This window comes from Aspergillus multicolor (assembly GCF_047715735.1).
Source record: "Aspergillus multicolor strain CBS 133.54 unplaced genomic scaffold BDW74scaffold_10, whole genome shotgun sequence".
NCBI lineage: Eukaryota > Fungi > Ascomycota > Eurotiomycetes > Eurotiales > Aspergillaceae > Aspergillus > Aspergillus multicolor.
Window position 1 is genome coordinate 747,630 of NW_027395961.1, and position 12,152 is coordinate 759,781.

Here is a 12,152-nt window from a genome sequence, read left to right on the forward strand (position 1 = left end):
GTGCATGATACTATCTCTTTTTATTTGAGCGTAGAGACTAAAGTATATTAAGTCTAATATATCTTATCTAAGATCTGTGAAACTATGTACAAGAATTTATTCAACGTACCCCCCGTCTATACACCAATACCGCAATCATCATGTGCCCACCATTATGTTCATTGCCAAGGCATTACTTCGCTGGCTTAGTTGGCAAATTTGTGCAATTGCGGCGCCTAGAACTAATTAGTTTTATCTGATTACAGGCGCCTTGAGGGAAACATACCAAGGCCGCTGCTTTGGGTTCAATGAACAAGGATTTGGCTTCAACTAGCACATCCGGCTCCTGTCCCTCTTCGGGAAGAGTCTCAATGCGGGCTTCAACCCAGGCCTTGCGGCCTTCGGATTTCGTGACCTGTGCGCGCATGACAAAGTAGGAGTTGGCCATCGCCGGGCGCCGGTAGTCGACATTCAGGTTCGCGGTCACTCCGACCTTGTTAGGTAGGACGGGGAAGGCGCAGCGCCCCATGCCCTCATCCAGAAGCGTGGCCAGAAATCCGCCGTGCACGATACCAGGATGACCGGAGACTTTGGAGCCGAGATAGAAGAAGGTAACCAATGTGTTTGTGTCGTCGTTATAGAAGGCAGTTGGGGGAACAACGATGCCCCCCGAGTTCGATAGGGTACCAGCCGTGAGACTGCGATCACGGATCTTCTCTGGGATCTTCATGTACGGCCTCGATTGGACGTATCCAGGGTCCTCCCGCAGCGAGACAAACAGCGGGTGGTTCTGGATGTGTTCTTCGACTTTTTGCGACAGCTCATCCGAAGGGGTGAACATGGTAAGGGTTTCCTCATCTGTTGGGACTGGGGCGAGCATGATGGGCAACCAATATCTTCCAACTTCGAAGGTAAGTCCCGCTGTAAAGGCAAATACGGCGAGGGTAGTGAATCCAAAGAAGCGACGGAGACGTGAAGGCGGTTTTGTGTACGGTGTACCTTCTAGAGCCTAGCTGTCAGCGACACGAATCCGCGGCGGAGCAAAAGACGGAATCTACCGAGGGTGTTGTAAGAGCGTTGAAGAGAGCGTGACGACAAAGGAAAGCGAGAGAAGCGAGCTAAGCGCAAGGCTTTTGTAGAGGGACAAGAAACATGGAGCCTGGATGCGGTGGAGACCGTCCGAATAAACGTTGAGGACGGCATGGCAACGGAGGAATATGGGGCCCGGAGGTGTTAACGAGAGTGGAATAAGGAGCGGATGGTCAACAGTGAGACATGGATCGGTCAACGATCTGGAAGACAGACAATGATTTGCCCTAGAGACTTGCCTCGGACATGAGATCTTCAGATACTGCGGACAGTCAGTGCCTGGTTCACTTGGTGGCAGTGGTCTTTCGGCCTCGGCGGAATTTCCCAAGGATTTCCATTCTGGGCCGGAGCCGGAGGGACTCAGAGCCGGCTTGATTGTGATTGGCCGCGGAGTGGCGAGTGCAAATGAACCTCGGCTCTTTTATTCTCACATTTCCAACCATTATGTTGAGATTAATATCTAATGCTTGGCCTGGAAGACTGGAAAGAATGTGGTTTATTCATGACGAAAGCTGGAGTCTTTTGTGCTGGGCCTTGTGCAACAACATTGAGCGTCCAGTACCACCAAGCATGCACCTGCGGTATCTACCAAGGTGCCTCTTTCTTCTAAAATCAAAGCTTTAGATCTAGGTCTATCTTAGTATATACTTCTAATTTACTGTCATCTACTGCCCGTTTGCAAGGCTAATAACCTTCTTCGCCGCATCCTCAAAGCTATCAAAGGCATGCAGCGGAAGCCCACTCTCAGCAATCTGCACGACGTCAACGTTAGCACCAGTAATACTTCAGTCAACGCAAAATCAGGTACACTAAGTGGCAGAAGAAAAGACGGAACGATGTGAACACACCATCTTCTGTCCACGCTCCTCATTTGTCCCCCTCAATCTCACCACGACCGGCACACTCATCTCCAAATCCCTGAATGCAATTATAATACCTTTAGCAATCATATCACACCTCGTCAAGCCGCCGAAGATATTCACAAAGATGGCCTTCACACGCGGGTCTGAGGTTATTATCCGGAAGGAGGATTTTACTGTGTCGGAAGTCGCCTTGCCGCCAGTATCGAGAAAGTTAGCGCATGAGCCGCCGTGGTGCGTCAGGGCGTCGACGGTGTTCATTGCTAAGCCGGCGCCGTTGACTGTCGTTATTTAAGTTAGAACTGGCTTGGTGGATTGGTAAGATGAGCTGTGGGTGAGGCTTGAGCCTTACCTAGGGTTCCGATGCTGCCTTCGCCGTCGAGCCTATTTTCGCGCGCGGGTTAGAGGGGATTTAGGACTGTGGGGTTGGGGCGGCGGCATACTTGACGTAGACGATACCTCCCCTCTCTGCTTCAACCTCCTCTGGTACTTCTTCCTTAATATTTCGAAGAGCATGGACATCCTCTTGCCTTCCTGAGCTCTTGAAGGCAGCATCGTCAAACCCGAACCTCGCGCCGCGCACCTCCAGGGCCTCTTCAGCAGTATAGCCCACCCTCACTTCCAGCACAAACGCCTCTTTCTTTTTGAATATCTGCCACAGCGCCTGGATAATCTTAGCAAGTTTCGCATGTGCTGAGGCTGGAAGACCAAGCTGAGTCGCAACCCCTAATATTATGTCTGAGTCCGAAGCACTAAAGCCTCTTTTGGTATATGCGAAGGGAATGCGGACTGAACTACTAGAGTCGAAGCTAGCGGAGGTGGAGGCGACAACTGCAGGGGAGAGTGCAGATCTGTCAAGGGTAAGGGAGAGATGAAGGTCTGACTCTGATGCCGCGGTCTCGTTGATAGTAAGAGGGATAGTAGTTTTTTTGAGCATGTCGAGGGCTTGGAATTGCTTGATGTATAGAGTTCGGGACTGGGTTCTTGGGCTATGTCCCTGGCGGCCTGGAGTGGCTCGTCTCATTGTGTGCATGCCTCTTTTCTGATTCGCGAACGCAGACTATATTGTAAGCTTTTCTATCCTCCTAAACAGGTAGCCTTAAGATACTTACGCCATGATTTGTGGTGCCGAACCGGTTGGAGAGAAGAGTCTTCATTCCCTCACCAAACTTCTCTGGGTGGTTAACCATGACCGCGCCCGCGCGCTCAAGAGCTTTATATTTCTCCTCCGGTCCTGGCTCACCGGGTGCTGTCCAGGCGCCTGCATGGCCCATAATCCGCCCGGGAGGAGCTTGTCGACCACCGACTAGAGCCATAATTGGCCTTACTTATTAGCATCGGGAAGGATAGATAAAATGATGTACATACTTCGGGTTGGTAGTCCTGCGATGATACTTCGTAATCCACTCGGCCGCATCCATTTCAGCTGTGCCGCCAATTTCGCCAACCAGGACAATACCTTCTGTATCCGGATCATTTTCAAAAATCTTCAGCGCGTCGACAAAGTTCGTTCCCGCGAGTGGATCGCCGCCCATACTGATGCAGAGACTCTGGCCTAGTCCCGCTCGTGTAATTGAAGCAACAGTCTCATAGCTTAAAGTTCCGGACTTTGCAACGATTCCTATCTTTCCGGGAGCGAAGCATGGCAATGGCTGGAATCCAATGCGACATTTTCCAATCGCAGATATTATCCCCGGACAGTTGGCGCCGACAAGCCTGGTTTTGGATTGTGTCTTGAGTATAGAGTGAATCTGCCACTAGTCAGTAAATGCTCGATATTTGTTATAGGAACGGTAAGGGCACCCTGAGCATGTCATGAAGCGGAACATGCTCCGCCACCGCAACGACAAGGGGTATCTCAGCCTCAATAGCTTCCTCAATCGCGTTTGCTGTCACATCTCCTGGCACATAGATTGCCGAGGCATCTGGCTTTGCTTGCTCTTGAGCCTATTTCACTATCAGAACTCGCCTAGTAGTCGAAGTCTTTGGAAGCGCACGGCTTTGACAGATGGGAAGATGGGCAGCCCAAGGTGCTCCCCCTCCACTCCAGGTTTTACGCCCCCAACAATCTTTGTTCCCCATTCCAGAGATTCTTTTGCATTCGCCGTGGCCTAGCAGGTCAGTCTGTCTTTAAGTTTCTGATTTGAGCTAGATATACCTGTCGACCTGTAGTTGTTTGTTAGTTAAGAAAACGATATCCCGCACAGGCGGCCTACCTGTAAACCCCTGGAACAGGACTTTGGTGTGTGCCCCAATTCTGAGATTTGATAGCGTATCCGCATAATCGCATGCCCTTGACGAGCTAGAAAAGTGTTTGAACTGCTGTAATGATGCACGTAAGCGTGGCGTTCTACGTGCCCGCACACTTAACGAGCACAGGCCGGGCATTGCGTTGGGACACAACGTTAGACGTCAACAGTCAGAAAAAGAATACCCTCATAAGCAGTCTCCTATATCACCAACTGATGAAGTAATTGAGTTCCAGAAAACACAATCTTCAGGAGCTTTAGCGAGCAACCTCGGGAAATCTGGGGTCTTGCATGAGCTCCGCGCCGGTCTCGGACTACTCGCCGACCATTTCCGAGGCTCATGGCTTACTGTGTAGTAGTGTGTTGATACGCTCTCTCGGAAGCTAGTAAAGGCGGCTATCTCTCGGAACTATAGACTACTGCCACATGCCCTTGCAGTGGCACGCACACTTCGATACATAGTTCGCCCAAAGTTCCAGCCGAATAACCGCCTCCATATAGCCTTTTAGTATGGGGAACCTGGGGTACTCGAGGCGGTGCAGGCTGCAAAATGCCAATGTTAAAAGTCTAATTGATAATGATCAGGACTAAAATCTCTGCCGTAAACCTCAGAGTGATATCAAGCCGTACGCAATCGATCCCAGATCGGACTGGACATACACCGGCGTAAGATGCGTGTTGTGTGAACATGCAGCCCTCTGGGTCTCCCCGTCATGCTCAGGTCGACCGTCCCGTCGATCTTTCCCGGCCAGCGTCGATCGTCTTGCTCAGCAGTCCCAGCTCCCAACTCAGCGGGCTTTCCGACCTTCCAATCATGAATTCCTGACCCCATTGTTTTCACTCCCACATCCCAATCACGAGACTGAACCACACACCGGCGCAAGGGCGGGGTCGGGGTTGAAACGCAGCAAACTCCAGAACTGACGCCATACATTATCGCACATCGACTATTAATAACTACAACCAGTTTTTCGACGCGGTCCAGACACGGACTAGAACCTCGCTCCCCCGTATATAAGAAGGTTCACACGCGTGGAGCATGGCTACAAAGACTAAGACTGTTACGAAGGGTTCGTCTGTTTCTTTCTTTGTTCTTGTTCCGATCGCTGTTCTGCTCGTTTAACTGCTCTGCTCTGCTCTGCTCTGCTCTGTCTGCTGTGCTTGACATCCAGAACCTCCTCTTGCCTACCTATCTGGACTGCTATCTATACTACCTGTCCAAAAATCCACTCAACTAACGCCACCCCCAATGTCCGCAGTCGCAGCAACATCCCCAACCACGACAGCAGCAACCTCCGAGCTCCAATCCTCCCTCCGCGAACTCCACATTGGCGAAAAGACATCCTCGATAACGGACATCCCGCGGCCCAAACTCACAACTAGCACCGTCCTCCCAGTCAAGAAGAAGAAAATCCCCGTTGTCGCCGACTCATGGGAAGATGACCTCTCCGACCAAGACGCAGATGCAGATGGAGCTGGTGACGAGCTAGGATCACCAAATGTTCTTGCAAGCCTCGCTACATCGCCCGCCATAGCTGAAGGTCCTCTTGACCCCCCACCTACGCCGATCTCCCCACAGACGTCACAGCCGTGGATTGCTAGTATGGCTTCCGCAACAGGTGGGTATGTACAACCGACACCTACGTCGACATCTACAAGGGACCCCAACAGGCGGCCCGAGAAGCAGACTGCTGTTGCGGGAAGGTTGATTGCTGGAGCCTTGGGGATTCGGGCTCCCAAAAGGACGGAAGAACAAAGAGCATATGACCGGGCTATAAAGGAGCAGGAGATTAGACGGAAGAATAAGGAGAAGGAAGAAGCGGCGAGGGCTAAGGAGGAGGAAGAAAAGGCCAAGGCTGCCGTCTGGGATTCTTGATTTGTTTCTTTTATCAACCTGTATGCTTGATGGGTTTCCTCATTACAGTTTCTTCTATCCGGTTTACTTCTTATGGTTCCTTGCGTCATTGTCGTTTCTTTTAATGTCTAGTGGGCTTAATGCGGAGTTGACCTGTCTCTGTATGGAGTATTTGGGGTCAGAAGGGGAGTTCATGCACTCGTGTACACTGATATAGCCAGGGCGGTAGATTATCTTGCGATCATGATATTAACGCGGGTATGACTTGAAATTGGTGTAAGCCACTGGGCTCTAAATAAAAAGGACGGCAATCGTAGCGTCAAAATGCCCAGGTACAGACAACATAGCCTGTCCCAGATAATGACCAGTCATTTCCATTGGCCCGCGCTGTAACTCTCCGCATCTTGAGTGGCCCGCCCGGCCCGGCCAATGCTAACACAATCACCTATGCGCCAGAAAAAAGTGGATGGAATCGTAAAAAGAGGAGACCCGCCGGAGGAACGAGGGAGAAGAAGGATCAAAGGTTGTTTCTTGAGGTTCGTGACAAGCGTCTAGCCGCCGATCTGTTCTTGATGGACTTCGAGGGTGTCTCCGTCGGCCATGTCGAGCTGATAAATCCAAGAATTGTGTTAGCCACATAGTTCAGGAGGCGGAAGAGAGTAGAAAAACAGTCCATGAAGGACCGGGAACGTACCGTGTCCGGTGTGTCTTCCGGGCGTACGCGCGTTCCATCAAAGAGAAAACGAACTGTTGAAGCCTGCTTTCCTTGGCGGTCACAGAATGCATCCATGAGCTTTTTCAGGGTAGTCGATCGCTTGATCTTGAAGAAGACTTCGTTGTTGTTGTCGGTGACCTTGATGTTAAGGTGCTCAACAGGCGCAGGGGCGTCTGCGGGGGGAGCAGCGGCATCAGACATTTTGTAAAGAGTTTGAACGGTCTCGAGCAGTCGGAGAGGGGGTTATGAGGCTTGCGAGTCTGCGAGCGAGCTTTGCTTAGTGTGTTGTTCGTTTGTTGCGATCTTGCGATACAATGCGGGGTAAAAGTAACCGACTGTGAGGAGCAGAAGGACAACTTACATGGCGTTGAGTGAGAAGGAAGAGTTTGTAGACGTCAAAAATTGTGTTGACAGAACTCAGAAGTGAGGTGAGAGAGGAGGAAAGTTGAGGATGTTGCGTTGGATGTAGGAGGCGACGAGAAGATGATCAAAGCCCCCACCAGCGAAGAACAGCGGAGAATCTATTTTGCGGCGCAAGTTTAGGCGGTGGAAGTGAGGTAAGACCGTGAGGTATTCAATCAGTTCGTCATTCAATTTACGTTCCTAGCCAATCGTTTCTACTTTATTGGCTTACTTCTCACTCAAGTGCTTCAAAAAGGCCTGTCTGTATCGTTTTTCTTTCTCGTTGTATCGATTTCCGTTGACCGTGTTCAGAGTGCCTATTACAATGGTAAGCGGTGATATATATACCTAGGTACGGCTCGTTAGAGATAACATATACCAGGGCGGATTGAAGGAGGATATAGCGTTCGACCCTCCATGCCATCCACGGGCAGTAAGGTCTCACTTTTCCTTGACCCTTCAACCAGTGCTGATTACATATAGTGCGCCATACAAGGTAGACTCACTCCCGAACCATGGGCATACTGAACCAAGCATTAACAGCGGCAGCATGCTTGACCAAGAACTCCTACCAAGAGGAAAAGTGCCAGACTCAGATCAACGCCCTCTATGAATGCTGCAATTTTTTCTACAAAGAGCAAGGGGAGGACGCGAAGACTCCGAGCTGCCCGAAGCCAAACCTTCTGAAGCTGCGAATGAAGCAGCGCGGGCAGGAGGCTTCATAGCGCAAGTCTACAGCCATTGCCAAGTGATCGCAATGTACATACTAGATCCGTCGTGTATATAGTAAAGTCGAACTGTACTGATACTGAGCGGCAAGTGGTGGAAGTGCTGTAACAATTCCCTTGCAGTCTGAGCTCCCATATAAGTGAAGAGCTAGACTAGTTGTAAGAACTGCTGGATTGTTCTAAGACAATCTTGAGCACGCGAGAGGCCGATTGACCTGAACGAAGATTGAAGCGCTCGTTCCGAGACTCTAATGATTGCCTAAATGACATTAGAGAAGAAAAGAAAAAGAGAAAAAGGGCCAGCAAAACCGCGAGACGATTTTTATGGTGTGCAGGAGATGGCGCTAGTCCATTTCCAGGTTAGCGGCGGTCGACCAAAACAGCGCGCTGAGCCAACGAGAATTCATGCGGTGACAACTCAAAAGAGGCAGAAACACATTGTCGCGCGGCTTCATTCTGCCTCTGTCCAGCTCATTGCTGGGATTCTGTTCAGTTCGCAATCATCTAGTTTATGGCTCCGCTAAGTAGAGCCGCCGGGTCCGCCGGTCAAGTTTCCGGCTTCACGTCGTTGAATGTAAGTACCGTTTTCGAGCTTGATTCTTCGCCGAGAGACACTCTAACCCATCGCTTCGTCTTACAGCAGAACCAACGGCAACCAAACAATACCGAAGTTATCGAGATTGACGACGACGACGATGAGCCTATGGACGATGACGAAGAGCAAGGCGACGACGACGACGTGTTAGAGATCGAGGACGACGAGGAGATGGATGAAGATGAGGAAGAGGAGGAAGAGCTCGAAGAAGATGCTTCAGCAGATGATCGGGACCGCAGCGAATCGCCTCTGAACCTCGTCGATGCGCCAAATGGCCAGAGTAGGACGTTTCGACCTGAGACTCGACACAATTCTGACCGCGTTACAGATGGTTTCAACTTCAACGCCACGTCCGAGTTCTTTACATCAGCGGGCGCACAGCAGGCATTGCATCCCCTTCGCCGGACTGCCGACCGCGTTACGCGCCAGATTGAAGCATTCGCGGAGAGGCTAGACCGGTTTAAACAAAAGGCCAACCGCGACGACGAATTCCAGAACTACCAGGCCGTCTATCAGTTGGTAAAGGGATACCAGACTATTGCGCAGGACGCCATTCAAGACCTTTCTAAACAGAACACACTAAAGAAAGCAAAGTCAGGATGGGGATTGAACAACGGCAACAGCACGAGCGATCCCAAGACTGAAGAGGAGCTGCAACGGTTACAGCTGGAAGCGAACACTTGGCAGCTTTTGCTGAACCTCGTCAGTGTCGACGACCCCGCTAGCAAAGCTAGCTACCGACAAGCGCAAGAGACCGTTTTCCAAAAGCTTCATCGGTATTCGTCGGATCGCGAGATTTGGGAACAGTTCATAAAGGCAGACCAGTACGCGGTGGAATGTGTGGTTATCATGAAGTGGCTGGAACAAACTGCGCGCTCCTCTACCCAGGATATTGATTCTCTAATCTCGGAGTTGGAGAAACAGGCCGAAAGAGGGCAAGGGGCCTGGACTCACGGATGGCTCTACACCAAGGAGACCATCAAGGGACAGAAGCGGCTGCGCGCCTGGCCTCAACCCCTCGAACCGAACGATCCAGGTATCACGGCTTTCTTACTGACCTCTGAACATTCCGAACCGCTGGTTACGCAGTTAGACCCTGATGCAGTCACACGCCAGAAACTAAACCTCCAAAGGAAGGACCAGTTCCACGAACGTGCCACATGGATGACGTGCTGGAAGATGCTTCGACAGGGCGAAAATTGGACTAAGATCAGGGAATGGGCGTCAGACCGCCTGGAGAACTGGCGCGCAGTCAGTCTTTGCGGTTCCAGTGTTGATGCGAACTCGGATGGGGAATTAACACCTCTTGATGATGGGATTACACGTATGATGAATTGCCGGTCCCAAGATAGCTGGAGGGCCGCTTGCTCTAGCCTGTCGCGGGATTCGAAGACTGAAGACTTTGAGCGGGCTGTTTACGGCCTGTTGTGCGGGGAGTCAGAAGCGGCCTACAAGGTGTGCACGAGCTGGGACGACTACCTCTACGTCTGGTTCAACCACCAGGTATTATCCCGCTACAAGGGATTTTGTAAACAGCTCTCCCGAAAGATAAATCATTCGCCCACAAACCCCGTGGTCTTCAGGCCCGAACCTGCGGCTCATGCCGAGTTCAACTCATTTGTGCAGTCTACCAAGGGTAACGATCGAGTCGGAGGAGAGGCTCGAAACCCCTACCGCACCATCCAAGCCGCAATTCTGGGTAAAGGATACGACTCTTTCTTCTCATCCTTGGCCAAAGCAGTTTCGCAGGCGGCTATGAACAGGGATGGACCAACATATGTGCCCAACCTCTCACCCACATACGTGGACGACTCTCTGTTAATTGCGGCCGAAGATCGCGATGCGATGCGGATTGCTGCCCATCTCTATGTCGTCGCGGACCACACCGGTTGCGTGCGCAACGATCATAAATTCCAGGAAATCGCATCCGTGAATGTGATTGGCTACATTTTTGACCTGGAAGAAGCGGGTCTTATTGATATTATTCCCCTCTATGCGTCTCTTCTGACCGACCATGGCGCTTGCTTTGTGCTTGGTGACGTACTGATTGAGATCACTGATCCGAAGGAGAGACGGATGCTAGTTTACTTGATAAGCAAATACGGAATCGACATTGAAGAAGTTATCTCGCAGCAGTGGAAATCGATAACTTCTGGGAAGTCGGCTGTCGAGCATACAAGAACATTCAAGCATGTGTCAAAGATCATCAAGCGCAGAGATGGCAACCGTGAATTGGCACCTGTCAAGAAAGATTTCATTGGAACAGAAGTTTCGCAACAAGACGAGCGACTGATACGTAGTCTTGAATGGCTTCGCTTTATTGACGGGCAATGGGGCCGGATTTGTCGTCTTGGGACAGGGCTTTACAAGAAGTTCTTCCGTAAGTTGCATTGTTTCCGGTGTCGAATAATATCTAATGCCCTCAACAGTTTCCGGCAAACTTCCTGCCGCTCGAGAGCTGTGCCGGCGAATGCGGCTGTCGGAGATTTCCCTGGAGTCCTTCGGATTTGATATCGCCGAATTCTACCCAGCGGACTATGAGAATGGAACCGACCGCGGCACACCAGAGCCTTCGAGTCCGTCAAAGTTGAAGACATTTGGACATAAGCGGAACAAGTCGTCTAGCAACAGTGTACACTCCACAAGCCAACACCAGCTTCTTTACGATCAATCGAAAACTATGCGCGATCTAGAAGAACTGACTCTCGCCTTTGACGCTCTGGAGAACTTCGCTCTTACCTACGAAAAGTGCGACGAGCTCCGACGTCGACGCGACTCGGCAACATTCAAGGGCATCAAGGAGGAAGTTAATGACGCCCTGGACGCAATAAGCGTCCATGTCGATGAAATCCTCTATGACTGGCTAGTCAACCCTGACGACGGTATGACCTACTTCTCCCATCGAAAACTCCCCAAATCATCATCCGCTAATTCTATCTCTTCAGAAGCCGAAGCCGCCGAGCTTGAACAAATCCGAACCACCTACATCCCCGAACTCTTCCTCGAATATCATAGCGCCCTCTACTACTGCGCGCACATCGTCAGTTCCGAGCTCCTAGTCCAATGCATGAACCTCGCCATGCAGGTCGCAGAGAACCCGCTCCTAACTCGCAGCTTCACGGCTGGGAAGCGCATGGCCGAACTGATGGACGCCTTGGCTCTATCCAGTAAAGCCATGGTCAATACGCGCGCTAAGCCTGATGCCCGATCTGCTGGTGGCGAGTCGCTGGGGCTCTGGGCCGTCAACGTCTCGGAGGAGGATATCGACCGTCAGATTTTGGGAGCTGAGAGCTGAGTTGAGAGCTGAGATGATGAGAGGAATGTGGTTGAATAGATATTTGGGAATGGATGTACATTATCAAGGGAAACAGTAGTTTATGTCCCTAACATATTCTCTTTCTAGGGAATGGAGAAGCTCTTTTGTACTTCAACCTGTGTATTCCTCGCCCGATAGTTGTCTCGTATGAAGATTTGGAACAGCCAGATCAATACCTAGTGTCTACGGCATGACGATGAGGGCATAGCACACCTCGAATAGGTGAATAGTACTACCAGCCCGCCCAGAGAGAGCTGGGCATCATTGGTAGTTGCAGTAGAGCCCCCAATAAGTATCCGGAGACCAAGTATTAGGTCTGGAGCGCTACCATTTGGAAAGTACCTCGGGGTTGGTTGAAAGCGTA

The 12,152-nt window shown here is 50.9% G+C and overlaps 6 protein-coding genes across 6 annotated transcripts; 3 read left to right on the top strand and 3 right to left on the bottom strand.

Moving 5' to 3' along the window:
- Positions 1-18: 18 nt before the first annotated feature.
- Positions 19-1,345, bottom strand: BDW74DRAFT_152322 (PaaI family thioesterase). The gene is made up of 3 exons (XM_073724351.1): positions 1,038-1,345; positions 266-981; positions 19-215 (listed from the first exon to the last, which is right to left on the bottom strand). Exons 1-3 carry the CDS (start codon positions 1,180-1,182, stop codon positions 186-188), a joined length of 891 nt encoding a protein of 296 aa, XP_073584674.1. The 5' UTR covers positions 1,183-1,345; the 3' UTR covers positions 19-185.
- Positions 1,346-1,580: 235 nt separating this feature from the next.
- Positions 1,581-4,404, bottom strand: BDW74DRAFT_152323 (putative succinyl-CoA synthetase subunit alpha). The gene is made up of 10 exons (XM_073724352.1): positions 4,145-4,404; positions 4,087-4,094; positions 3,926-4,039; positions 3,732-3,875; positions 3,297-3,679; positions 3,041-3,251; positions 2,372-2,988; positions 2,281-2,312; positions 1,917-2,209; positions 1,581-1,820 (listed from the first exon to the last, which is right to left on the bottom strand). The coding sequence occupies exons 1-10, from the start codon at positions 4,314-4,316 to the stop codon at positions 1,734-1,736; spliced, it is 2,061 nt and encodes a 686-aa protein (XP_073584675.1). The 5' UTR covers positions 4,317-4,404; the 3' UTR covers positions 1,581-1,733.
- Positions 4,405-5,426: 1,022 nt separating this feature from the next.
- Positions 5,427-6,053, top strand: BDW74DRAFT_177644 (uncharacterized protein; the record flags this gene model as incomplete). The annotated part of the gene is made up of 1 exon (XM_073728948.1): positions 5,427-6,053. The coding sequence occupies one exon, from the start codon at positions 5,427-5,429 to the stop codon at positions 6,051-6,053; it is 627 nt and encodes a 208-aa protein (XP_073584676.1).
- Positions 6,054-6,279: 226 nt separating this feature from the next.
- BDW74DRAFT_152327 (SUMO family protein SMT3) lies at positions 6,280-7,342 on the bottom strand. The gene is made up of 3 exons (XM_073724353.1): positions 7,109-7,342; positions 6,727-7,007; positions 6,280-6,640 (listed from the first exon to the last, which is right to left on the bottom strand). Exons 2-3 carry the CDS (start codon positions 6,946-6,948, stop codon positions 6,584-6,586), a joined length of 279 nt encoding a protein of 92 aa, XP_073584677.1. The 5' UTR covers positions 6,949-7,007; positions 7,109-7,342; the 3' UTR covers positions 6,280-6,583.
- A 1-nt stretch (position 7,343) lies between these two features.
- BDW74DRAFT_152331 (uncharacterized protein) lies at positions 7,344-8,190 on the top strand. Its single transcript, XM_073724354.1, has 4 exons — positions 7,344-7,477; positions 7,532-7,582; positions 7,633-7,645; positions 7,699-8,190. The coding sequence occupies exons 1-4, from the start codon at positions 7,475-7,477 to the stop codon at positions 7,872-7,874; spliced, it is 243 nt and encodes an 80-aa protein (XP_073584678.1). The 5' UTR covers positions 7,344-7,474; the 3' UTR covers positions 7,875-8,190.
- Positions 8,191-8,388: 198 nt separating this feature from the next.
- Positions 8,389-11,767, top strand: BDW74DRAFT_167585 (nucleoporin Nup84/Nup107 family protein; the record flags this gene model as incomplete). The annotated part of the gene is made up of 4 exons (XM_073726711.1): positions 8,389-8,451; positions 8,521-10,852; positions 10,902-11,354; positions 11,418-11,767. The coding sequence occupies 4 exons, from the start codon at positions 8,389-8,391 to the stop codon at positions 11,765-11,767; spliced, it is 3,198 nt and encodes a 1,065-aa protein (XP_073584679.1).
- Positions 11,768-12,152: the final 385 nt, after the last annotated feature.

Bases quoted from the DNA above. Each gene is read 5' to 3' on its own strand.
- BDW74DRAFT_152322 (XM_073724351.1), bottom strand. From the start codon at position 1,182: ATGCCGTCCTCAACGTTTATTCGGACGGTCTCCACCGCATCCAGGCTC. The intron at 982-1,037 runs GTAGATTCCGTC...GCTAGGCTCTAG, and splicing joins ACGCTCTTACAACACCCTCG to AAGGTACACCGTACACAAAA. The intron at 216-265 runs GTATGTTTCCCT...AATTAGTTCTAG, and splicing joins AACCCAAAGCAGCGGCCTTG to GCGCCGCAATTGCACAAATT.
- BDW74DRAFT_152323 (XM_073724352.1), bottom strand. From the start codon at position 4,316: ATGCCCGGCCTGTGCTCGTTAAGTGTGCGGGCACGTAGAACGCCACGC. The intron at 3,252-3,296 runs GTATGTACATCA...CTAATAAGTAAG, and splicing joins CGCAGGACTACCAACCCGAA to GCCAATTATGGCTCTAGTCG. The intron at 2,210-2,280 runs GTAAGGCTCAAG...AAATAACGACAG, and splicing joins AGGCAGCATCGGAACCCTAG to TCAACGGCGCCGGCTTAGCA.
- BDW74DRAFT_152327 (XM_073724353.1), bottom strand. From the start codon at position 6,948: ATGTCTGATGCCGCTGCTCCCCCCGCAGACGCCCCTGCGCCTGTTGAG. The intron at 6,641-6,726 runs GTACGTTCCCGG...TGGATTTATCAG, and splicing joins CGGAAGACACACCGGACACG to CTCGACATGGCCGACGGAGA.